This window comes from Rhagoletis pomonella, unplaced genomic scaffold (genome assembly GCF_013731165.1).
Source record: "Rhagoletis pomonella isolate Grant_MI unplaced genomic scaffold, Rhpom_1.0 Rhpom_scaffold_00003, whole genome shotgun sequence".
In the NCBI taxonomy this organism is placed as follows: domain Eukaryota; kingdom Metazoa; phylum Arthropoda; class Insecta; order Diptera; family Tephritidae; genus Rhagoletis; species Rhagoletis pomonella.
In genome coordinates this window covers 91888601-91913407 of record NW_023458557.1, presented here as the reverse complement: position 1 = coordinate 91913407, position 24807 = coordinate 91888601, and the positions used below count along the sequence as shown (strand labels likewise).

General features: G+C 33.5%; 3 protein-coding genes and 1 long non-coding RNA gene across 6 annotated transcripts in view; 2 read left to right on the top strand and 2 right to left on the bottom strand.

Moving 5' to 3' along the window:
- Window positions 1–3: 3 nt before the first annotated feature.
- Window positions 4–3070, bottom strand: LOC118735788 (cytochrome b561 domain-containing protein 2-like). Its single transcript, XM_036465749.1, has 3 exons — window positions 2467–3070; window positions 2193–2385; window positions 4–685 (listed from the first exon to the last, which is right to left on the bottom strand). Exons 1-3 carry the CDS (start codon window positions 2758–2760, stop codon window positions 378–380), a joined length of 795 nt encoding a protein of 264 aa, XP_036321642.1. The 5' UTR covers window positions 2761–3070; the 3' UTR covers window positions 4–377.
- LOC118735792 lies at window positions 2283–8831 on the top strand. 2 transcript variants are annotated; one of them, XR_004992641.1, is made up of 8 exons: window positions 2283–2403; window positions 3070–3309; window positions 5857–6092; window positions 6171–6355; window positions 6471–6667; window positions 7572–7741; window positions 8350–8464; window positions 8531–8831. It is a non-coding gene; the product is annotated as an uncharacterized LOC118735792 (long non-coding RNA). The 2 variants fall into 2 exon arrangements; XR_004992640.1 differs by lacking the exons at window positions 2283–2403; window positions 3070–3309 and having other exon boundaries at window positions 5760–6092.
- Window positions 8832–13069: 4238 nt separating this feature from the next.
- Window positions 13070–24372, bottom strand: LOC118735784. Of its 2 annotated transcripts, none has more exons than XM_036465741.1 (4): window positions 24167–24372; window positions 17363–18253; window positions 13603–13795; window positions 13070–13529 (listed from the first exon to the last, which is right to left on the bottom strand). In XM_036465741.1, the coding sequence occupies exons 2-4, from the start codon at window positions 17996–17998 to the stop codon at window positions 13216–13218; spliced, it is 1143 nt and encodes a 380-aa protein (XP_036321634.1). In that variant the 5' UTR covers window positions 17999–18253; window positions 24167–24372; the 3' UTR covers window positions 13070–13215. The 2 variants fall into 2 exon arrangements, with proteins under 2 accessions (XP_036321634.1, XP_036321635.1); XM_036465742.1 differs by having other exon boundaries at window positions 17363–18118; window positions 24167–24318.
- LOC118735789 overlaps window positions 24362–24807 on the top strand; it is a 23284-nt gene continuing 22838 nt past the window's right edge. Inside the window, exon 1 of the mRNA XM_036465753.1 lies at window positions 24362–24595. The gene's annotated coding sequence lies outside the window, so the exon portion shown is untranslated. The remainder of the gene's footprint in view (window positions 24596–24807) is intronic.

The following is a 24807-nucleotide window of genomic DNA, read 5'->3' as shown; positions in this document are numbered from 1 at the left end:
ATTTTTCTTGCGGCATGCAGAAAGGTATTATTTATATCGGCTACATAATAAAAGATTTTGCAAAACAAACATAAAATAATGCACAAATAAATATTATAAATAAAAGCAAAAATTGTGTGTTTTTAATTTATAATGCGCTAGGGCAGATCTTTAAAATTAAATCATCGTGTGTTAACTGTTAGTATATTTGTCAATTCGTGTTAGTATGTACTTGTTTAGAGTATACAGTTATTTTTTACATATTAAATTTTTGTAATAGTACCAGCATTACAAATTGTTTGCATTCGTTTTCTTTGTTTCGTTGTAGTACAATATTTTATTTCTTATCAAACTTTTGATAACAATTCGTTAAATACATATTTTTCCTACAAACTATTTCATATTCGACTATAAAATAAACACCACAGTGGTCCATAGGTGCTAAGTGCAAATATGATTACTGTTATAATTTCTAATAATAAACGAAAATCCACATAAGTCGATGCATCTAACGAGTAATCGTTAAAAAGTGCCGTCTCAAAGGAAAAATACATACTCAGCATAGCTAATGTGTACGTTATTAACCCGGTTATATTGTGTAGCGTCTTATTGACGCGCGGTTGTACACGACTTTTCAATTCTGTAGCGTAGAGTGAGCCTAGGCCGCTTAATAGGCTAATGAACAAGACTATCATGGTAGCAAGTCCTGAAAACGAAGTAAAGAATTTTTTTAACGATGGTATAACACTTCGGTATTTCAATATATGTATTCTATTAAGAACTTCAAATATCGAATTCAAGCTTCCTTAGAAGCTCACTTTGACGTCTTTGTCAATGCTTTTACAGAAACTACATTTAACAATACCTACAGTATCCGACAAATTAAAAGGGTCGCGACATTTGGAAAAGTTTTGTCTAGTTTTCTTTTACTTAATGCTTAAATTATTTTATATTGTTTTATAAAAGTATAGGTCATTATCTAACAAAAACCATATAAATCCAAATTTCAGTTTGTGCAAATATTTGAAAATGTCCGCAAAGTTTCACCAAAATTTCAGACGTTTTTTATCAGAATCTACAAAAATTTTAATATGCAGTTTTGTAGACTATTAAATTTAAGTATACAAAATGTTTTAACGTACTTTGGAAGAAACTGCGTGACTGTAGGCAAAAAAAAAAAATCAAAAATCAACGGCATTTTTAGAAACTACGCCCTATCTCAAAAAACTTCAAGAACGCCAAATTTCAGAATTCGTTTCAAAAAGCCCTATCTCAGCTGCCGATACAAAAACGCCCTGTTTCAGCACATTTTCAATACATTTTGAAGTGAGATAGGGTGTCCTTCAACCAAATTTTGAGCTAAGATGTTTTTCAATAAAATTTTGAAATAGGGTGTTGTTGAAAAAGTTTTTTGAGATGGGGCGTTTTCGAGCTGGCTGCCGAGATAGGTCGATCTTCCAATCAGCAGACGATATAATATTCATAGAACTACCGTTCAGCCTCATTGCGTAAGTCGTAAATTAGGCTAAATTGTACGACTCGACAACATTGGCATTGTCTACTGTCGTGCTGAAATAAGTAAACAACGAAAATCGTCGAAAACTATGCAGTGCTGCCAAGTTTTCCCGCTTTAATACACCAGTTGGTGCGAAATTTTAGACAATCACATGAAATTTTCGATACGATTCGACTCTTGAAAAAACGACTTGCTTTCGTTACGACTCTCGCAATGACACTGATTAGTAAGAAATTCAATTAAATACTTTAACCACAATCCAATATTACTTTTTCTCAACTTAAGAAAAAGCTAGATCTCAAATTGTTTTACTGTAATAGGAACTGGAAAATTACATTTTCCGGAGATTCAGTGGAGTAATTAATTATCAACTTGAGAATCATAAAGGTTATAAAAGGTTGGATAAATTTATTGGTATTTGGTTGATAAATCTAGTGTGGCAATTAAAATTGCACCGCCTTACTAACCTTTTAGATTAAATAATTAATAATTTCAACTATATTCGAAGCTTTCAGACTTAAGAATATTCAAAGAGTCCTCATATATTAATACATATCAACAATATTGGCATAAGCAATGCTCTTTCCGAAAAGTATTGAATTTCAGCGAAGGATGGTTCTAAAATTTGTTCTTTCGAGGCATGTGAAATTGCTTCAAAGACAAAGACATGCTGCAACTGATCAAAATGAATATTTACCTAAAATACCATGCAGCGTATGAAAATGCACTTCTTCCAAACACATTTTGATGACAATTCCAGTAAGACCGATTATGGCGCCGCAAAGCTGTAGCATCCAATGTAAACGTGCTTTCTCTGGACGTTGACAAATCTGGGTCCAAACATTCCCACGATAGTAAGCCATTAAACCTTCAGACATTAAACAAAGGAACTGAAACACAGCAGCAAAGTTAGGTCTAATTATAAGTTATTTTCTTTTCATTTACTGCAAATATAAATTCCTCTCACTCACCCCTAGTGTACAAAGTACGGCGTGCCATGGAATATGCTCGCGATCTAATCGTAAACTCATCCAACACAAATAAATCGTTATGAAACCGATTAATAGACGATTAATTAGCGTCAATACGAATTCAAGCTTTTGCGTGAGTGTAAGTGGTGGCGGTACTCGTCTGCTGCAGCCTGTTTGTACAGGTATGCTACTGGTACTCTGGCATTGTGCTTGTGGTGCTTCTGTAGAATCCCTAATAAAAATAATTCTCGCGTTGCTTACCTTATTTACTACGAATTTTCCGCGACGTGTCATTTTAATCTTTTACGAGGCTTCTCAAATTAATACTTTATTTTACTAAAATTTGCATTCACTTTGATTAACTACTTTGTGGAGAAGTGCCACCGAACGTAAATTTTTCCTTACTACTGTTTTTCGCAAAACTTCGATTTTAGCCGCAGCTTTTCTCGCTGCGAGCTACCTATGTCAAATAACTCCTGTTCACGTTTCTCGCCAGCAAATTCCATGGCAAGTCGGTTGCTCTCAACTCGCAAATTTACATCGCCTCGTGATTAAATGCTTGTTTTTTTGGTTTTTATCTATTCTTCTCAATGCCTTTATCAGTGTGTCAACCCGGAGCCATTGGCATATTGCAACGGTGATTGATTCTGTGAACACTTGCTCTGCGAGTACTTATCGGGTGCACCTGCCTCTGCTGGTGATTAATTAGACTACATCGCCGCGGTAAACAGTAGACATCGTGTTTCATATGAATGAACTTGGCCGCCGTGCAACTGGTAGCTTCGGTGAAATTGAAGATCTCCATATTCCGATTTTATCATAGGCATATTGATATGAACTGATGTAAGTACATATAAATGTATGTAAATAGGTATGTATATTTAAGGTATATACCCACTCGGCAAAATTAGAAAATAACAGCCCTTCTGTGAGCCTTTACTTCGGATCTTTTGAAGCTCCTGTTCATTTTGTATGGAACGGGGTGAGTTTCCACGCCTTCTTATTCAGCTTCCCTTAGAAGGTAAACACTTACACGAAATAATGATGAAACAGTTTGACTTTAACTTTGCAGTAGACACACACCAATGCGTTTACTGCGATTTGACTTTGGTTGCCTTGGAAATACACCTTCTCATCTGCCTTCGAATGGCAGCGCTATTGGAAGATCTTCTAACAACGCTTTCAAAGAGAAGGTCTTAATGCAAAATCCCTTCTAGAAAACGTTTATTTAGAAACGCTCCTCATTTTGCCGACTGGGTAACTGTATACTAAACTACTGTATGCTAAAAATACGTTCCATTACAGTAGTTGTATATAACATTTGGTTTGTCAAGCCAAGCCGAATTGGACGAGCATGGTGAGAGATTTCACCAGATAACAGCAAGCCTGGAAAATTGGTGTATTGAAAAGAAGCTTGATGCTCTATTAGAAGATATTTGTTGGAACTTACAAGATAATGAAAACGAAGATAACTAAAAAAAATATTTGAATTTCGATAAAGAAAAAGGAAAAAAATTTATAAATATTTTTGGTTATACATATTCTTTGGTCATTTCTATCAGTTGGGTTTGCCGCACCAGGTGCTAATTTGTTGGCGTTTATTTCACTTAAAGTCATTTCAATTGAAATACATAAAACAAAAATTTGATATTTATCCATGGAAAACATGAGAAATGTGCAACAATTGTCAGTGGCAACAAATTGGCGACTCACCGATTCATTGTCGTGGTGACAAATCGGGAACACATTTATCTCATCTCAATTTTGAAATAAATAAGTTATGAAAAATTCCCAAACTTATGAATTTCGCGTCAACAGTATTGTTCAAAAGCATCTAATTTATGCCAAAGATAGGATTGAAAATATAGGAAGCCCTATAGCGAGGAGAACGAATTAATTTCGTTTGCAAGTTTCATTTTTTTGTATACAAAAAATAAATGAAGTATTAAAAAAAAATAAAATTATTACAAAAATCGTCTGTAGCAATAATAATGCGATCATTTAGGTAATAAAGAAACGACTCGGCGTTTTAGAGCAACTGTTAATAAGAAATCGATACGATGAGGCGAGGGCGACACGTTTTCTTATTACTGAAAACAAAAATTGTCTGGATGGTTTGGTCAAAATCGAAAAATTCTTTAACGGGTTTATCAAAAACAAAAACAAATACATAATACATAAATATATTTCCAATGCATTTTTTACCGTTTTCGATAATTTTTGGATATTTTTTGTATGAAAGCTGTTGTTGGTTTACCAACGTTCACAGCAGCTGTCCGCCCAGTTAAAACAATCGTGTTGCACTCTTTTAATTTGAGCAGTTACAGCAGATTTAAAAAACTATTTATTGCAATTAAAATCCAAGTTAATACATATAATTCATTTACATCGTTTTAGAAACTTACTTTGGTTGACCAACTAGATTCGCTTGGAAAAATAAAAGAGAGTACGAATAACGTTCGTTTGCGAATTCAAAAATGACGTTCGCTTAAAAACTTCTAAGAATATAATCTAAGAATAAAAGAAAATCAAAGAATGTTCGCGTTTGTATACTTCTTTGTTTGGCAGAGTTGCATCCTTTCTGTGCTGCCATATGGTTACGTCAGTTGTGGTGTGTTACCGGGCGGTGTTGCAACAGCTGTACTAAATATTTGTCGTATCGCAAAAATAAATTCAATTCAGAGTTCTGGCAACAAAAAACTTTCCAATACGAATTTTCAAAGCCAACGAAAATCCCAAAATTTGTTCAAAAACGGACCCGCCTAAAAATTTGAATTTGATATTCCTTGATTGACCTAACCTGGAAAAATGACTATCACTACTGACTTCATTTTTCCTGCTAGCTCAGTGTTATTTTCCAACTTTATGGCATTTTTAAAGACAGTATTTTCCAATTTTATTTTTTTTTTTGTAATACAGATTAATTTAATTTGCGCAAGCATCCTGCTTATAGAACTGTAATGAAAGTTTTTAGTTGCCGTATTTACCCCCGTTTTAAACATAATACAAAAACAATAGAATGCAATTATGAAAATTATTTAATGCGGCTTTTTCTTATACTATGCACCGCATATATTTTATATATTTTCTTTTGCAGAGTATTTTCACGAGCCTGGACCAAAAAAAGTTTTCAGACTGATTCATCAAGAACGACGATTATATTTTTTTTATGAGAAGCTGTTTTTCATGTCCAGGGGCGACCGGTGTTAAGAAAAAACCTTTTTTTGATACATATTTTTTGCGATGTTGCTTTGACCAGGACTTGAACCCAGGCCCTGCGGAGTGGTAGCGCACACTGCTAACCACTACACCACAGCGGCCACATCTTATATATACATTATATATTATTATTATTATATTACAATTATCTTCTGGGCTGCATTCATTTAGTCTATGGAGTTGTGAGCGTAAGGATTTCTACACTAAAATCAGGATCCCGAGGGCAACTCACGCTGACGGGATGTTAGTTATCTTGACCATTTTGAAGGCAATCTGCACGCAAAAGAAGATCGCTGACAATTCGGGTTTGTTGTATATTCAATCCTACCGGCATGGAGGAGCAACTACGGTTCGATTCGTTGAGAATGGCCAGCTGAGTCAGAAGCACTGCGATGAAGCTGTGAAAAGTGAGTAAAACTTAATGCATTGATTTATATGCATATATGTATGTATGTATATATGGGTCTTCTATTTCTCTTCATTAGATAAAGACTTCGGTGCAAAATCAAAGTCTACCCAAGACTTGGAGTTCCTGATATAGTGAGCCCTGCCAATATCAATGTTGGGAACCAATTAATTAGTTTATACAAAATATTAACTACCAATTGCAGGCAATTTGGTTGACTTGTAACTCTTCATTCGAAAAGTCATGGAACTATGGCGATCCCAGGTACGTTATCAATTAGAATGTTTTAAATATTTAAAGCTTAACTTAAGTAAAATCAAAAACGACGAGTACATTTTTCCATTGAATTTAATTTCTTTATTTTTTTTCAAAATTGCAGGTTAGCTTGAAGGCGCTCTGTCATTTCACTAGGCGAATCTATGTACAGTTTGAGTCTTTCGCTACTGGTGTGCAAAAAATATGACATTCGAGACGCAATACAGTGATTTCTGTGTTCTGATGAGATGTCATAGTTTGCCTAATTGGAGAAAATTCAGCAATATTGAGTTCATGAAGAATAGCTTAGAAGAAATGCAAGTAATATATACATACAGTGCCAGACAAAAGTATTGGCACAGAGAATTTTTCGCAATATATGCAAAGTTTTTCACCAAAAAGACATAGAAACAAAATCCTAAACTTTGTGCAAAACTCAGGAAAGTTCAATAAATTTGTAACCCTCTAAGTAGGCAATTTTATAGCCTGTTCAATTTTAGTACATATAACAAAGTGCAAGTTTGAAGTATCTAAAAAATTGCGTTGATTTTTGGCAATTTTTTTAGTCGAAGGTGTTCCTCATTTTCTCCATACAAAAATAATTTTCGAACATACTCTGTATGGAAGAACCTGAGTGAAAAAAAATGCCAAAAATCAACACGATTTTTAGCAACTTCAAGCTTGCACTTTGTTTTCTAAAAATAGATGAGCTATAAAACTGCATACTTAGAATTTATTTTAAAAATCTAAATAGAAAGTTGCAAATTAGTATGCAAATTTATTGAATTTTACTGACTTGCACAAAGTTTAAAGATTTAGTTTTTATGTTTTTCGGTGTAGGACGAACTATATTTTTATAAAAAATTATAGAAAATAAACTTAAATAAAAAATTTCGCAGATATTGCGAACAATTCTTTGTGCCAATACTTTTGTCCGGCACTGTATATAATAGTGTTAATAAAGTTAATCCTTACAGTAATTATTTAAGGGATCTACGAGGAGTCATAATATCCCGTTTAAAATTTATAACCTCTACGCCATATGACTTCTTTTGACACTTTGTGAATCCCGTAATTAAGTTAAGTTGATCTATTTCGTAGATCAGTAATTTCTAAATGTGTAAAGTGTCAAAAAATCTCCTTCTTGGAGTTTCTATAGGCTTTATGTAAAGAAAGTTTACCGATATGTTTACCATTAAAATATGCAAATTTTCTTGCTTTACAGAATTAGCGCCCGAGTCAAGGAAACGAATGGCTGAATTAACCTTGGCTTACTTCAAAGAAAGGCGTCCTGCATGTAATGGGCCTATGAGGCGGAAGTATAATTGTCAATATAAAACCGCTTGATCAAAATTTCGGCCGATTCCGCAGTAATGGATTAGTCTATCTATGTAGGTAAGTACGAAACATATATCGCCGATGTTTTTGCAAAACCAATTGTAAAACAGCCTTAATCGTCGTGAACTCCAGGCATCGAGATTTATGCATACAAATTGTAAAATCGTTATTAAAACAGATTTGTAAAACGATAGAGAAAATACCGCCTATCAATGCAATGCCTTCAAAGAAAACCCGTTTTTTTCGCTCTCCCGTAAAATTTGATTGGCGTAAGATAAGCGGGTTTGCAATTGGTCGATGGGCGGTTTCGCAAAAACATCGACGATATGTACATATACATACTTACGTGGCTGAAATTATGGAAAACATTGTTGAACTTTGAATACAACTAAAACTTCACTCTAAGCTGATATGTAAGCAGAAGAACATTTCAATAATGGACACATCTTCAGGCTGAGTGTAAACGCTCCCATCGCGGCGGACAGCTTCAGCCAGGTTTTAAGCCCAGAAAATGAATTGAACTATGAAAAAATGTTCACAAAATAAAACACAATAAATTATTGGAGCTCTGCCCTTAATGAATTTAAGCAATTATATTCATTTTTAAATTTATGATATTTATTTTTTCATATTCGCAAAATTTAAATTATCTGAATTCATTTCAGTATCTCGTTGCCTTGACCCGTATCGCTATACTGCTGGATAAGCCCAATGAATAGCTACGCTTTCAGGATAAATTGGAACAAGGTGGGCATTTTATGGAAGATAAACTATAGAAAGGTAACATCATCACATTGATAATCTATAATTTGCGTTTATCTAACACAAAAATACCTAAATTTATAGGTTTAACCAAGAGAGGATGGAAGTGCACGTTTCTTCAGAGGCCACAGTAGTGACATCAACGGTTTCATCATTTACTAGGAGCTGTAATAGTTTAGAAGGAAAGTATTATTAAATTAAGTTATTAGTTGTTAAAGTGTACACGTATGTATGTATGTACTTCCAGTCGTACATACAATAGGTATGAAAGCAAATTGAAGGCCAGAAGGGACAAAAAAACAACCTTTTTGTTTGCATGAAAAAATAATTGTGTTGAACTCATTTACCAGTAATTTATTGTTGTACTTCAAAATTTAAGCTTAAACTGCAAATAGTCATATATGTATGTATGCATGTATTTTTAAGCAGTTAGAAAACTCTTTGATTTGTTTCTAGGTAGTTTTTCAATACAATATTAGTTTGGCTTTAAGCCGCTTAAAAAGGATCAGTCCAGCGCCGCTAAACAGCAATCAGCTTACATAAAAAATAACCAGAATAAGAAAAAAAATAAAATTTGTATGAATTGTGTATTATCTTATGCTCAAATATATTTATTTTCTTGTAAAAGTATGTAATTGGTTTCTCATAAAAAGGTCCAGGAGCCGAATGGAGCAAAAGGTTTATATAGAATTTTAGATATGTCTGTATTTCATTTCCGTGATAAAGGTAAAAGGAAACAAAAATAAAATATGTATTTCATTATGAAAAATGTCTTTAGTTGTGTCTATTTTATTACTTAAAATCCTGTGAAGAGCATGTTTCCATGATTTAATTCAAGAAAATTGGGAATTGCTCAAATTGTAGTAAAATAGGTGAATTCTAACCTAAAAGCGCATACTTCCTGCCAAATTCAAGTGGAAATGCTCGCAGCCACATTCCACTTCCGGCGCCTAAAAGTATGCTATGAATTTTAGCTTCCGGCAGGGAAAATTTCTGCGGCTACCAGCTGCTCCACGGTTATGGGCGCCTGGTGGAAATTGGGAGTTTTAGCAACCGGACCGGCGGTCGTCGAGTACACTGAAAAAAATTTTTGTGGAAAAATTAAAATTTTTTGCGGGAGCCACCTGCTCCGCGGTTATGGGCGCCTGGTGGTAATTGGCAATTTTTGAAAACGGGAAGGCGGTCGTAGATACACTGAGAAAAATGTTTTTAGAAATTAAAAAGTTTAGAAATTTTGCAACAAAAACGCGGGCATGATAAAATGCGGCAATATGCGCTTCAAATGAAAGGAGTTAAAAAGTGGATTTTTATCAGGACAAATATGTGTATTATGGTCTTTTTTTGATAGCTCATATACTTACCAATTTTTTCCATAAAAATTAAACTCCACCATCAAATATTTTGTACGCAAACATTTATTTATGCTTTATTTTATTTGTCATTAGAAAAATATTAAATTTATAGTTTTACTTACCATAAGAACTGTTAAAATATGAGTAAATTTAGCTGCCATATGTGCGTAGATATATATATAAATACCAGGGTTGCGTAATTTTGATTAAGTCAAATCACAAATCCATAAATCAAATTTATTTCTGAATTGAAAGTTGCATCAAATTCTAAAATTTATTTATGATTTGCTTGGTCAACCAAATAAAAAATTAATTTTATTTGTGATTTGAAGCGCCCTCCAAATCAGAAATCAACTTTATTTGTGATTAGATTTGTACAGCGAATCATTTGATTTGTGATTTTTCAACTAAATAATACTCTTTTATGCAACGCAACTACTTCGAGATTTTTGGGACTAATTCGGAATTTTTGGGACAATTTCGAAATTTTCGAGACTTCTTCGGGATTTTTAGGATTTTGGGGATAATTCCGTATTGTTGGGACTCTTTTTCGGGTTTTTCGAGACTACTTAGGAATTTTCGGGGGTTCTCAGGATTTATGGACTATTTCGAGATTTTCGAGAATTCTTCGGGATTTTCTGGACTATTTCGGGTTTTTCAACACAACTTCGGTATTCTCGGGCCCACATCGGGATCTGAGGGACTACATCGGGATTTTCGGGTCCGATTCGGATTTTTTGGTACTATTCGGGTTTTCCGAGACTACTTCGAGGTTTTCAGGGTTCTCGGGGCTACTTTGGGATCTTAGGGATTTTTGGGACCAATTCGAAATTTTTTGGACTATTTTGGGCTTTTCGAAACTACATCGAGAATTTCGCGGTTCTCGGGAATATATCAGGAATTTTGGGACTATTTTGGTATTTTTGAACTATTTCGGGATTATTTCAGGTTTTTCGAGACTACTTCGACATTTTCAGGGTCCGCGGGAACTTCGGGACTACTTCGGAATTTTTGGACTATATCGGGATTTTCGGATTTTTTTTGGTATTTTTGGGACAACTTCGAGTTTTTCGGGGTTCTCGCGAATATATCGGGACTAGTTCGGGATTTTTGGGAATATTTCGGAGTTTTCGGAAATCCCTCGGGTTTTTTCGGAACTCCTTCGGGATTTTCAGGACTTTGGGACTAATTCAGTATTTTTGGGGCTATTTGGGGATTTTGGAAATATTCTCGGGATTCTCGAGACTACTCCGGGTTTTTCAAAACTACTTCGAGATTTTCGGGGTTCGCGGGAATATATCGGGATTTCCGGGACTATTTCGAGATTGCTGGACTATTTCGAGCCTTTTTCGGGGATTTTCCGGACTATTCCGGGTTTTTCGAGACTACTTGGAGTTTTTGATGGTTCTCGGAATATATCGGGATTTTCGGGACTATTTTGGTTTTTTTTTTAACTATTTCGGGATTTTCAGGTACTGTAAAAAATGTTTCTATTTTTAAATGCAGATACTGCGAAACGGGATTTTTTCGCAGTAATATACAGTTTTTTTGTCCGAAAAAAAGAAGAAAATAAAATATTTCAAACAAAAAATTTTCCCAAATGGTTAAATCGATATGCCGAAATTGAAAAGAATGAGGGTTTCTCTCAATTGATACTATAACATTAAGAACTATGAAAAATATCGGCGATGCAAAAGCAAAGTGGTGTCCGAATCGGGCTGGAATGCCCCATGTCGTTACCTTAATATAGAAAGACCCTATCTTACATCGTCGCTGAAATGCAAAAAATCCGTAAATAACATTTTTTATTGCCACCGATGTTATGCGAACAATTCATTATTATGAGAATGCTTGCATTCTCGAATAAACCATTAACATACTGAAAAAATTTAGATTTGTGCATTTTTTTAATTTTAAAAAAGAAACCACTATATGGGGAACCCTATATTACGAACGTATAACTAAATGACATATTATTCGTCGAATATCATTCTGCACGAAACGCGGAGAAATTCGCGAAGTAAATACTTAATTATCATATAAATATTATTTCACCCACCTTTGCAACAGGGTCTCGGAATCTATCCTTCCAAGGACCATTTTAGAGCGTTGCGAGCGTAACTGCATAGTTGTCCAAAACCAGAGATGCCCAAAATAGTTTGTAGATAGCCGATTATTTGTTGCGGGCTTTGCAGGATAAACAACGTTTTGATAAAAGACTTTTCAGGATTACAATACGACCGGTTTACTCATACAATATTCGCTAGTTTATCCTGAAAATGTATACGAAAAACAAACTTGTTAAAAATTCACTTTATTATTGAGTATTATTTATGTAAGTAATCTTTATAAAGCTTTGTCAACAATAAACATTGCACAAACATTCTTTTTCATACCTCTCACAGCATATCCAATGCGTGAATTAGTGTATTATTGGGCAAAATCACCAGCGTTGACAAGAGAGAACTTCCTTCCGTATTGGGCGTATCCGGGCTACCAGGCAGACACGTCAAACATAGCGGCATGGTGCCAAAAGATAACATTAATGCAATAAAACGCGTGGTAATTGATAAGTTTCGGGCGGTTTATGCCTACTTCGAAATATACGGATCTTATCTCTCGCGAAGCTCGTTCGCGGCAGTATCCGGAAAATTTAATGGCTTCCCTATAAACTGAACAGCTACAGGTTAAGTTTTTCAGCTATCTCAAAGTCCTGTTAGCGAGACTACTTAGGATACTCAACAGGTGAATTTTCGGCTGTCAATGTAGTTTGTGAAAATTCGGCAGCTGGACGGTCAGAATTTTTCGGTTTAAAAAAGTTTGTTATTTTTACGGAATGTATTCGGAACGTAGCACTTTTTGTTTTGGTGATTCACGGACATTGAAAATGCACTTTTTCTCCCAAATAGGTAAATTAAAAATTAAATTAAAATGATATTGAACATGCAAAATGTTGAAAGAAGCAATTTGAGTCCAAATATTTTTACCCTTTCGAAAGCTTCAAAAATCTTAAAATTCAAATCGCATATAGCATATTTGTAGCATTTTACTTCGTTCGCCCGTGACTTTCGTACACACCGAAAATTTTAATGCTTTATATTCATAAGTTATTGGACAAACTAAAAATCGGTCGGAAGGATACTATAAATTTTGCAGCCTTTTTTTCAAATTTTACGTCAATTAAAATGTATTACTTTTTCCCGGGTTTTTCGGAGATTCATTTACCTGACATTTCGATATCTCTATCTCTTTTAATATGTATGTAGTTGTGTAAAATTCAAAAATAATATATATTTTTATATGTATTTTCAATATCACATTTAGTGCATACATAGAATATAACTCCATTACGCTATGCTATGAAAAAAATTCGTTACAAATAATATAAATATTATATTTATTCATAATGATAATTATTTAGAAGTCTCTAAAAATAGTACGAGCCTTCTGCAGCAACGCCTTTAGGGGTCCAATACTACTCAGTACTAATGAAAGTAGGGTAATGGTCTTCATGCAGTCACGGAAACTCTCTGAAGTTACCCGAGCTCTAAAGAAACCCGTCTGATAGCCATAATATTGAGTGCTAAGCGCGAGTACGAAGCAGGCTAGCCCAATCAAGTTGTGGATTGTTCGATTGAATAAAGGACGGACAAAGAATTTAAGTTTGAGTTGATAAAGTGCAGTCAAACCGCTTAACCAAGATACCAGGCAGAGGATGAATGTGGCGAAACCTGTGCAAAAATGTGAAAGAAAAAATTATGCATTATTATTAATTTCTATAGAAAAATTAATCAAAGTACCTACCCAGTTTTCCATGTGTGCTCTGAAGTAAAAAACCCTTCTGTATGCATTTATACAGCGTACCGCCCATTCCCAATCCGCCACCTGCTAATTGCAGCACCCAATGTATGGTATGTTTTTCATGACGTTTGAAGTTCGTTGTTAAAGGATTCGAGTTGTAATGGACCATCACGGCTTCGGCCATCAGTAGCGAGTACTGGACGAATATAAATAATATTGTTTAGTAAATTTAGTTATCGGGCGAAAGTAAGTGAGCATGTGTTTCCTTGCACACTCTATTTCGCTGCATGAAAGTAACAGTTGTGTGTATTTTTTAAACATAGGCATGTATAACAAAAAACAACAAGCGTTATGTGATTTTATAATAGTAAGCCATAAATAAAAAAAAAAACGTCTACAACAACAAGTTACATCGAAATTGTATCTGTTTTTTATTATCTGAAGATTTGGATAAATAAGAGCCTAATAACATTAAAAAACAAAATCGTAGTATGGTAGTTTTTGCAAAGTTTATATATAAAAATCTAACATAGCGAGTTTTGAAACAGTAACTTTTACATAGCTATCTTTTTTTAGCTTTTCACGTTCTCTCTGCCATGAAGATTGGTCTGGTTCTTTTTTACGACGTCTTCCACTAGCACGTTTTCTTGCAGTTTTCTAAGTTCATCAGTAGATTGAGACTTTTGAAAGTGTATAAATACACACATAAGTATTATAGCGACTTTTGCAAGAGTAGTTAACATTGGATGCTATTTTTTCAGAATATGGAAAGATGTTGCACTGCATTGTTAGTGGACATGAAACTACTTTAAATACTGGTACGTTACCCGCTAAAAACTAAAAATCGAAAAAATGTTACATAGCGCACTTTGCAAGTGATCTACTCAATTATTGCTTTGAGGCTAAGCAACATTTTAACATTTAACTAGGCAGCCCTTTCTACTTTTTCTTTAAAATATTGAATATGAGATACTGTGAATACTAATGCCTAAAAATAAATTGTATGTATGGAAGCAAATACGACAAAAACTAATTCTATAAAATCAACGGTAATTTTTAGCAACATGAATTTTGCACTTCTTTGCACTTCAATTTATTTAGTTATAAAACTGCATACCTCAAAATTCTGAATAAAAAGATTTAAGTTTTGTCGAGAATTTGTAGAATTTTTATTTAGGAGTTTATTATATAAATGATATAGACTTGTATAAAAAATACTAAACTTTAAATAAACAAAACAAATATAGCCAAAACTGGTAAAAAAAAGGTCATTAGTGTACCTAAATACCTACATACAGTTCAAACATTTTTTTCTTTTATTTTTTTTTTTAGGGATATTTCGAATATTTAAGAAAGAATTAAAGTTATGAGGGATGTAAAACGAAACGAAATTCTTTCAACAGTTAGACTAAAATACATGTACAACCGATCTATTAGGTGATTTACAAGGTATCATAAGTAGTCACGTACACAATTTTATATCGGTTAAAATATTTTGTGGTTTGTGTGAATCACCTAAAAATAACACCGTACGACAAAAACCAAAAAATTGTAAACAGGACTTTGCAATTTCAAAGGTTTGCTTAATTATAACAAAAAAAAAACAGTTTAAAAATTCAGTGCAATGTAGAATAACAATATGGGTACATTCTGTAGAATTTAAGAAAATGAAAGTTTTTTGGTTCAGAAGGACGAATAGGCATTGAAACTAGGGATGTTCAAATAAGATCGGTGTTTCAAAGCCCGTTTTTTTTTTAATTTGGTTAATGATTTTTTTCAGTCTTTTTTTAATTTAGATTTTAATCGTTTTTTTTTTTCGTTTAAACCGAAAACCGAAAATTCGGTTTTTACATTCCTCAGCAACGGATAATTATTTTGCAATACGTCGAGATAACGAGTAAAATTTTACGGCGTAATACAAACTTCAAATACCTAATCAACTTTTGTTTGCTAATCTAGTAGCTAAGCATAATCGATTGTGAAGTCGGTTGTGAATATTGAAATTTTGTACAAAGTTTGAAACTTGGATTTATATGTAATTTGTTAAAACATAAATTTTAATAAATTTAATAAAAAATTAACAAAAAATATTTACCATGAAAAACATTGGAAATGTTTAAAAATAAAATTGTAGTTTAAAAAACTAAAACCTCGCTATTATAATATCCATTCGTATAGTCATCAGGTATGTAAATTGAGAATAGAAATCGCTGCATCTTTTAGGCGCATCAATATTACATAGTTACATCCCGAGCTAATAAAAGGGAGGTAAAAAACACAATCACTGTACACTCAATTTTGAAGTTAATAATATACATACATATGTAATTATATACATATCGCTCATTTACTTCAATAGTGTCATAATTCAAAAAATTCAAATTCTGAGTTGAGTATGCAAACCTTTTCTACTACGTTGTGTAAAAATTTCATAGCTGTATCGATTACCAGTATCACACTAGAACAAAATATGTATGCATTCCTTTTTTACTATGGAAGTATATCGTCACCTGAAATGCAAAAAGTCGTAACCGCATCGTAAATGAAATGGAAAAAGTCGTGACTAATGTTTTGATTTTTTTTTTTATAAAATGATGTGGGGAGTAGTTGTAATTCGATGAAATCCACCATATAAATCAAAAAGCGAATTTTTATTTTTTATTAGTTATAACTTTTTGCATTGCAACGATGATGGTTGTTACGTCATTTTGCATTTCAGGTAACGATATGTAAATTCAAAGCCGTTTTTCTCGAGTTTTGCTTTTTGGCATTTTGACACAATTGAAGTAAATTAAAAAAGTTTTTTTTTTTGTGAAATGAAGTTTGTTTTTGTATAAATATGTGCAACCCTTTATTATATTTCGTATATTTGGAAATTAAGTTGTTGTATAAAATTAAGAAAAATTACTATTTCTAATTAATTCGCGTTGCTCAGCAGTAAGTAACAAGTGTAAGTGAAAATTTAAATTAATTTGATATCGATGTTTTTTTGATTTTTTGTAGTGTTTTTTGTAATTCGGGTTTTTTCGGTAAACCGAAAAGATGAGGGTTTTTAATACAGTTTTTTAGACGGTTTAAAACCTGAATAAAAAACTGTGATTAATCAAAAAGCCGATTTTTTGGAAACGGTAATGAAGTTATAAGGACGAAATTAGAGGATGTGGTCGTGTGTATATTAGTCCTTAAAATACAATTTTTTTCCAATATAAATATTACAATTTTCAAGGATATTCGAGGATTCGTCCTTATGCACCAAAAAATTTTATATTTTTTTAGTTGCACAGAACTTTCTCTTTTATAAGGTACCGATATGGGTATTCTATTTTGCAGGGAATTTTTAACCGACTTAAAAAAAATGAGGAGGTTATCAATTTGTCGGAATATTTTTTTTTTTTATGTACAACTTTGGATAGCGTGAACGATTTTCGCTAATTCTTCTTTTATCGAAAAGGTGGTATCTCAAGGGTGGTCCCATACTAATTTCGTTTAGTTCTGATCATTGAATCATGAAGAAATTAACGGTACGCCTAAATCTGTAAATGAGCATTGAAGTCGTTTGTATTTCTTGCTTAAAATTACTTGTTTGAGTTTGAGTGCTCTAAATAAATACTATTTTGCCAGTGAATAATTTAAACCTTATAAATGATATATGTAATTACTTAATAAAATCTGCCGTTTATAAAATTATTCAAAACTTGTACTCTCTTTTTTTATATGAATTGTAAAAAATGCGAAATTTCAGTTTCAAAAATAATACACTTACACCTAGTGTTACCAGCCACGCATGAAGCGGCGTGTTTTGCAGTCCATTTGTAATACACAACCAGGACATGAATATGGTCACAAAACCGATACACATTTGATTCAGTACAAAGAGGATAACTTCGAAGCGCTGCAGGGTTGTTGAGGGCCATACAGACTTCTTAGGTCCAGGTGTTTCATCAATAAACGTTGACATTCTGCTGTAGCCGTAACGCGCGTAACCGGAATGTGGCGCTTGAAAGCGTGACGTTGAGGAAGCACTACAGGCAGCAGCAAAGAGACTTGACGTATAAGTAGTGATCGGAGCTGGTAAGCTCTGGTAGACGAGTTCTTTAGTGTTTACTACAACGCTGCTGCTATAATCATGCCCAACTGAATTGTCACTATCGTTGGGATCGTAATTTTTGTCGTACGTATCTAGAGCTCCTCTGTTAGTAGTGATGTGTATTTCGGCCGATGTGGTTTGATCTTTTGTGGGTGAAGCGCGATTTTTTAACGTTGTGCTACCGTAGTCGTTGTGTTGGGAACTGATCGATGCGTCGAGGCGCTCCGTGGAAGTGACGATTTTTTCCATTTTTTGGTGATAAAAATTTGTTAGTATTTGTTTTCTTTTTTTTTTTTTGTGTGTGCCTTTCATTTATTATTCGAGCGATCGTTGAAAGCGTTGTTTTGTTTTAATTTAGACGTAATCTCTCATTGTTACTTTTATTAGTGCATTAAATATTCTTCTCGTTTGCTACGCTTCGCTGTAGTATGGCTTATCAATACAAAATTAACGAAATGTTGACGTTTAAAGCCTAACAAATCCACCACTCTATCGAGTTGTGTGTCACGATGATAAGGGCGCGCTTAAAATATGGAATTTCCAATAGTGTTTCTGCTCTCCATCCGTCTGTGAATATTTTGTAAAAAATTTATATGGGTAGATACACAGGCGGCTGCTGTAATGTAGTGCAGTGCGCACTCCAATTCCCGAAGACTGGATTCGAGCCCCGTTTCTGATCAACATCAAAAAAATAAAACAAAAAAAAAAAAAAAATCGTGGAGAAAATTTTCATGTCTGGCAGGGTTGTGGGCCGATTTCGCTTATTTTTATTTTAAACGAAGAAGGGATTTTCTTCATAAAGTGTTTGTTATAAATGTCTTAATTTTAAGCGTGAAGTTTGATTCGCAAACTTAGAAAATAAGTAATTGCTTCACTGTTAAGACACTTAAGATGCGTTTGTGTTTGAATATAGTGCCAACAAACAGAATAAATATTACATGTAGATATTGTCTTCCCAGACAGCGCATATTCAATTCTGTCTAAATTACAAAACATCATTTTTGCCCACTCCCAAAGGTTTAAGGTAAATGAAAAATTTATATTTTCAAGCACTATGTACACATATGTATTTTTTTAAACAAACTTTTTTGCTGAGGACTTATTTAAATTCCAAAAACCGAATGTCAACTTGAATTAAAGGAATGAACACTGAAGTGAGTCAAAATGAAAATAAAAGGGCACAAATTTCTATGTACAGCAAAACTCTCTGGGAATCCTACGAGATATCTGCCGGTCATATGGCCAGTCATCTAAATGGGTGATCTACAGTCTTTTGCCATCATATTTTACATCAGAATTGAAGGGATTTCTGAAAAATTTGACCAGTTCTTTTGTGTAACTGTGATTTTGCATCCCTTGTCAACATATGGGCTCGGTTGATGTTAACTTAAGGTCGTTGTTTTACTGCCTTAAAATTGGAGGAAAATTTTTACAGCGTCTTTTATGTGTACTGGTTTCTATTTGAGTGTATTGAGAATTGGTCAGTCTGAAAAGGCCTTCTAGGGAAGACAATAGGTTTGTTTGTCGAAAATCTAGCGAGAATTATCACTCAAGATAGCAGATAGTAAGAAAAAATGCTCCCAAATTCTCTCTCACGTAGAGAAACTTGCAAAAGCTAGTGTCCACGGTTGCATTTCAAACAAAAGAAATTTAACGAACTTGTTTATTCAAATTATCGTCGACAAAAAATCCAACCATGTGCCACAATCATATGTTTTTCCTAATTGCAAATTCTTGTTGGCAAAATTTTTTCCGGCTCGAATTTGTAACTTCTCTCCAAGAACTAGTGTTTTTACTCGTGATTTATTTAAATAAAACATGTGAAATTTAGTTGAAACATTTTAGCCGGTTTTATTTGCCAATTTAGCCGGTTCGTCCAAAAAGATCTGGCAACACTGCATGTGAAATACAAAAAAAAAATAAAAATTTGAAATTGGAAAAAATTAAATTATTGCAACTTTCGTTCTTAGTAAATTTGTTTGCTTCTCGAAGCATTGATCCATCCTTTGCAAGGCCCAGTAAATCAGGGGTTGTGGTGCTGAGTTGGGCGAGCGTTCCAGAAGCTACTATTCAATCGCGTGTTTTGTATGGAAAAATGTTTCCCATGCAAATAGATTTTAATAATTTAGAATTTTTGTGAGAAAAAATTAAAAAAAATTTGACATTTTCTAGACCAAATGATTCGAAAAAAAATTAAATCAGCTAATATACTGATACTACCTGTTCAATGCGTCTTGGCCGCAGCTATTTTGTAATTTTTGAAAATTAACGCTTTTTAATTTGCAAAGTTTATGATACTTCAGAATGTCAACATTAAACTGTGAAAATGTTCTTCTTGCCAAAACGAAACAATCTGGAGTAATAAAACTAGTATGCCATCAATGAAAAAAATTACTTTGATTATAAAATGACGCTGAGTTGCGCAACAAAAATTCCAATTTTACAATTTTTATTGAACTAAATTTCTTTTCCTGAAATATTATACTTTCATCAAAAATCTGGCATCCTATAATTACATATTATGTTAAGGAAGATTTTCTGAATTTTTGGAAGTTTCGCGTTTTATAGCGAGTGCCGGGAAATAATTTTTTTTAAAGATCTCTCTCTTCCGCCCATCTCTGGTTTGTATCTCCATTTTAAAATTAGTACCGTGGGTCGTCGCGATATCCTACGCCCATCTCTAGTTCCCACCTCTAGCGCTTTACTTTATTGTTATTCTACACGCAAATCTGGTCACGTTTTTTTTACTATTGTTATCTTACAGTTAAAAATTTTCAAAGTAAATTAAGTAGATTTAAAAATATACATACATACATACATAACTACAAACATATCACACACCGCCTTCAAAAGAGACACAACTCAAAATTATACGTTCGTCAGAAAATGCGAAAAACTATTTCTTAGCACATGGTAATCACATGGGCAAGGAAGACTTTACCCTAGGTTTTTCAACAAATTATAACAAAAATTTGTTCCAGCTTTTGCTGAAAGGCAAATAAAAGCTCTGTGTACATTTTTTGTGCATAATTTCAAAAATGCCCAATTTTGAGTTGTGTCACTTTTGAAGATCGTGTGCGATATGTTCTTGTAGAATACATATTTACGTATGTCTAACTATTTAAATAATTCTATGTATGTATGTATAAGTTTTCTCGCTGACATAGATAAAGCAAAGCGGTTTTAGACAGAAATTTTACGCCTTGATGCCGGCTTTCGTGGAAATAAGGCGTGTAGGATGCAAATTAAACAAAAATCTTTCTATTTATATATAGATTATTCAGAACAACAAATATCTGTATGTACATTATAGGTATGTATGTTAGGGCGGCTCAATTTTTTTTTTTTTTTTTTTTCTATGGGCGTATAGCATAGAAGGATTCTACGTGTAGTTCTAAACAAATTTACCGAGGAAACCATGGGTCTAAAATCAATTTGGGGTTTGGCGAATTGTGAAAATAGATTTCGAAGAAAATGTGAAAATTTTCACTGTAACGCCCTCTGGTGGAAGTTTCAAGAAAAATATAAGTGCAGAAATGGATTCTTCATGCCGTAAAACCCTTACAGCATGTTTTTATAAGAAACCCATTTTGGCATTTTCGCAATTTGGCAAGCTCTAAATTGCGTTAAGACCCATGATTTCTTGGGAAAATTTGATTAGAATTACACGTAGAATCCTTCTGTGTTATAGGCGCATAGTCGAAAAAATCTCCCATATGTATGTATGTATATCGATTGCTGAGTGAAAGATCGACCTATCTCGGCAGCCCTATTCGAAAATTTGGTTGAAGAATGCCCTATTTCAGAATTCGTTTCAAAAACGCATATTTTCAATATATTTTGAAGTGAGATAAGGCGCTTTTGAACCGCATTCTGAGATAAGGCTTTCTTCAGGCAAATTCTGAGATAGGGTGTTTTCCAATAAAATTCTGAAATAGGGCGTTTTTGAAAAATTTTTTGAGATAGGGCGTTTTCGAACTGGCTACAGAGATAGGTCGATCCTACAATCAGCAGTCGATCTGAACATGCGCAAGAGTTAACATCAGACTGAAAAAAATTAAACAAAACTGACCGCTTATTAGAGCTTCACGTCCGCTTAAGGGGAATTTTTTTTTTTTTTTAAATAGACATGTTTGAGTGTCCGCGTCCGTTTATCGGAAAATCCGCGCATGGAAGAGCATTTTGTATGGAAAAAAAAAATTGTTCGTTCCCAAGAATGTGTCCGCTCATTAGAGCGTCCGTCTATGGAAGCTTACCAACAACTTGAGTTTTTCATTAGTTTTTCTTTTTTGCAGTCACGAATAGATCTTTTTCGACCACACATAGGCAATCCAATTACGTGTCGTTATTACTAAATCGTTAACATCTCTATGCATTTAATTAGTTTGATACGGTTTTAAGTTATGTGGGAAAAATTGCCAAAATAGGCTGACTTCCAAAACGTCAATTACATTGCATACGTACAAAGTATAATGTTCTGTAACGCCGAACTACATAATGTTGACAATGTACATACATATACTTTTCCAAAACGACCCGAAAAGTTATCAAAACACATCGCTAGAGTAATCAGCGCATCAGAAACAAAGTTAAAGTTTCGTTTGGTTTTGGTTGCCGTTGGTGTTGATGTTGTCAAAATGGAGAATTACGAAAGGTTATTCTTTGTTGTGTTGAATATTCAAAATGTACAATGTATGTAGCTGCAATTTTTCGCAACTCTGCATATAGGAACAGTTTAAATATTGCAGTAGAACAGTATCCAAACATTGCAGTGGTACGTTTTGGAAGTCAGACGTAGTGAGACGCCATATTTGCCTTAATATGTAGTAGAGGATTAATTTAATTTTCTTTTAGATTCAATATTAATATTTCGGACGATAGCTGTTTTTGTAACAATCATTTTCAGAATTATACACTATGGGGTCTGTAATTGCCTGCCGAGCTATATTAGAAAGCAATTTCAAGAAATTGAATGTTGCATGAAGGAAGTATCGAACCCGGAACCTATTAAGCAGACACTCGTCTAATCACTGGGCTACGGCGGCGTATGATTATTGAAACCCAAACGGTTGGTTCACCTCTCAATAATACTCCTATCGGTGAGAATGCCACTCGGATCAGATTTGGACGGAAGATTAGAATAGATTAGGTACTCTCCACGTACTATGTTTATTCACTAGATAAACCCCTTTTATAATCTATTCCTACCGCAGCACGCTTCGTATTTTTCGAGGCTGTAGATTTTTATACCTAAATACATACTTATGCATGTACGATGCAGTTATTCATAACACGTTGACAATTTGCATATCTGTATGTCCGTTAGGTTGGCCCAAAAACAGTAAAGTCGGAATTGTAATGCTCTCTCACCCCCTAGGATTGTTCTATATCGAAAACAAGTATGTCCCTATTATTTTATTTTGAAATCAAAAAAAAAATATTTAGAGGTCGCTCAAAGCGCAAGGTTTTCCATGTATTTTTATATGAAAAGAAAAAAACAACTTTTCGAAGAAATGGTATAGAATTCTTGAAAATAAATAATTTTCGATTGAAAAACTCTTGTTCTCTTCAGGAGACTTTCAATAATAATATCCAATTGTTTATTTAACCATTTTTTAATACTAACGATTTTTTATGGCCCCCCCCCTCATTGCATTTTCGGGGTTTTTGTGGGTTTATGGCGGACCCATAAGTTATAGTTGCGATGAAAAAATGGTTAACTAAACAATTGGGTATTATTATTGGGAATCTCCTGAAGATAAAATGAGTTTTCCGATAGCAAAAAATTTTGATTTTTAAGAATTCTGTACCATTTCTAGGAAAAGTGTTTTTTTCCCGATATAAAATACATGGAAAACTTTGGGCGCTTTGAGCGACCTGTAAACATTTTTCGATTTCAAAATAAAAAAGGGGTATATTTTTTCGGTATAGAACAATCCTAGTGGATGAGAGCATAAAAATTCCGGCTTTACTTTATCACATGCATTTTTTTTGGGCCGCCCTAATGTACGTACATATATATACACATAAATATATGTACATATATTTGTCCAGCTTTTCGTTGAAAGCAATTCAATGTCACTTTGCTTTAAACGAAATTTTAAAATTGCATGCATGCATGATATTCAAAAGCGTCACAAGAGCGTATAATAAAAAAGTTATTGCATCAGTAAGATAAAATCAAAACAAATTGTAACGAAGCTACATATTTTATCTGGTACTCAAGTTAATAACATTTTAATGTTAACAACAAGCAATATAAATGTTTTTAATGTTATCAGAGATATATGCGAGTGCAAATGTACATATGTTACATTTTTATCTAAGTATGAATGCCTATAACCGACCGAATAAATGCTTTGTATTGAACCCGAATCCGATTGTTCGGCCGGCCATAAATAAATACTAATAAATACGCGCTAAATATGTCGCCATTCGGTTGAAATAAAACAATTGCATATTTAAGTGGAACACTCATACAAATGGATTATTCCTTAGAAATGTTGATAAGCTTGGCTGATGATTTGTTGTTTGATTCACATTTGTTTTTTTTTTTTTTTTTAGCTTAAAATGTTTGCAATAACTTTGTCGCACAATTTCAAACGAAAAAAAAAAACACACTTTCAGTATTTATGCGCAACAATAAAAATAACTAGCATAATAATTGCAATCTCACTTATCCACCCACCGAGACTGACGCTGCAATACTGATAAGTAATAAAGCAGCATGCCAGAGACAGGCGATCGCTCTTGGCAGAATGCCACGGTTATTTTTTAAACGTTATTAAATTAAATACAAAACAAGTTTTGTAAATTGATAATTCAAACAACAAAATTACACAGAATCGAGCTTAATGGGGACTTACCGGCAACGATGAGCTGTGGATTTTACAAATGTCTGTTCATTAGGTATGTATTTAGAGACAGAATAAGTTATACAAATCAATTTAGAATAAGAAAATAGAAAACATGCCAGTTGCCACTAACTGATCTATACATGCAAACATTAATACAAATATACGAATGCTAGAAAGCGAAATTGGAGCGCAAAAGCCGCAAAGGTTATTGCGTTTTTTTTTTTTTAGCTTTTCAAGTTCACCTACGTTATCTAAATTAATGAA

Bases quoted from the DNA above. Each gene is read 5' to 3' on its own strand.
- LOC118735788 (XM_036465749.1), bottom strand. From the start codon at position 2,760: ATGACACGTCGCGGAAAATTCGTAGTAAATAAGGTAAGCAACGCGAGA. The intron at 2,386-2,466 runs GTGAGTGAGAGG...GCTGTGTTTCAG, and splicing joins CCGTACTTTGTACACTAGGG to TTCCTTTGTTTAATGTCTGA. The intron at 686-2,192 runs GTAAATATTCAT...CTTCGTTTTCAG, and splicing joins TACGCTGCATGGTATTTTAG to GACTTGCTACCATGATAGTC.
- LOC118735784 (XM_036465741.1), bottom strand. From the start codon at position 17,998: ATGAAAGGCACACACAAAAAAAAAAAAAGAAAACAAATACTAACAAAT. The intron at 13,796-17,362 runs GTAAGTGTATTA...ATATTCGTCCAG, and splicing joins CGTGGCTGGTAACACTAGGT to TACTCGCTACTGATGGCCGA. The intron at 13,530-13,602 runs GTAGGTACTTTG...ATTTTTGCACAG, and splicing joins GAGCACACATGGAAAACTGG to GTTTCGCCACATTCATCCTC.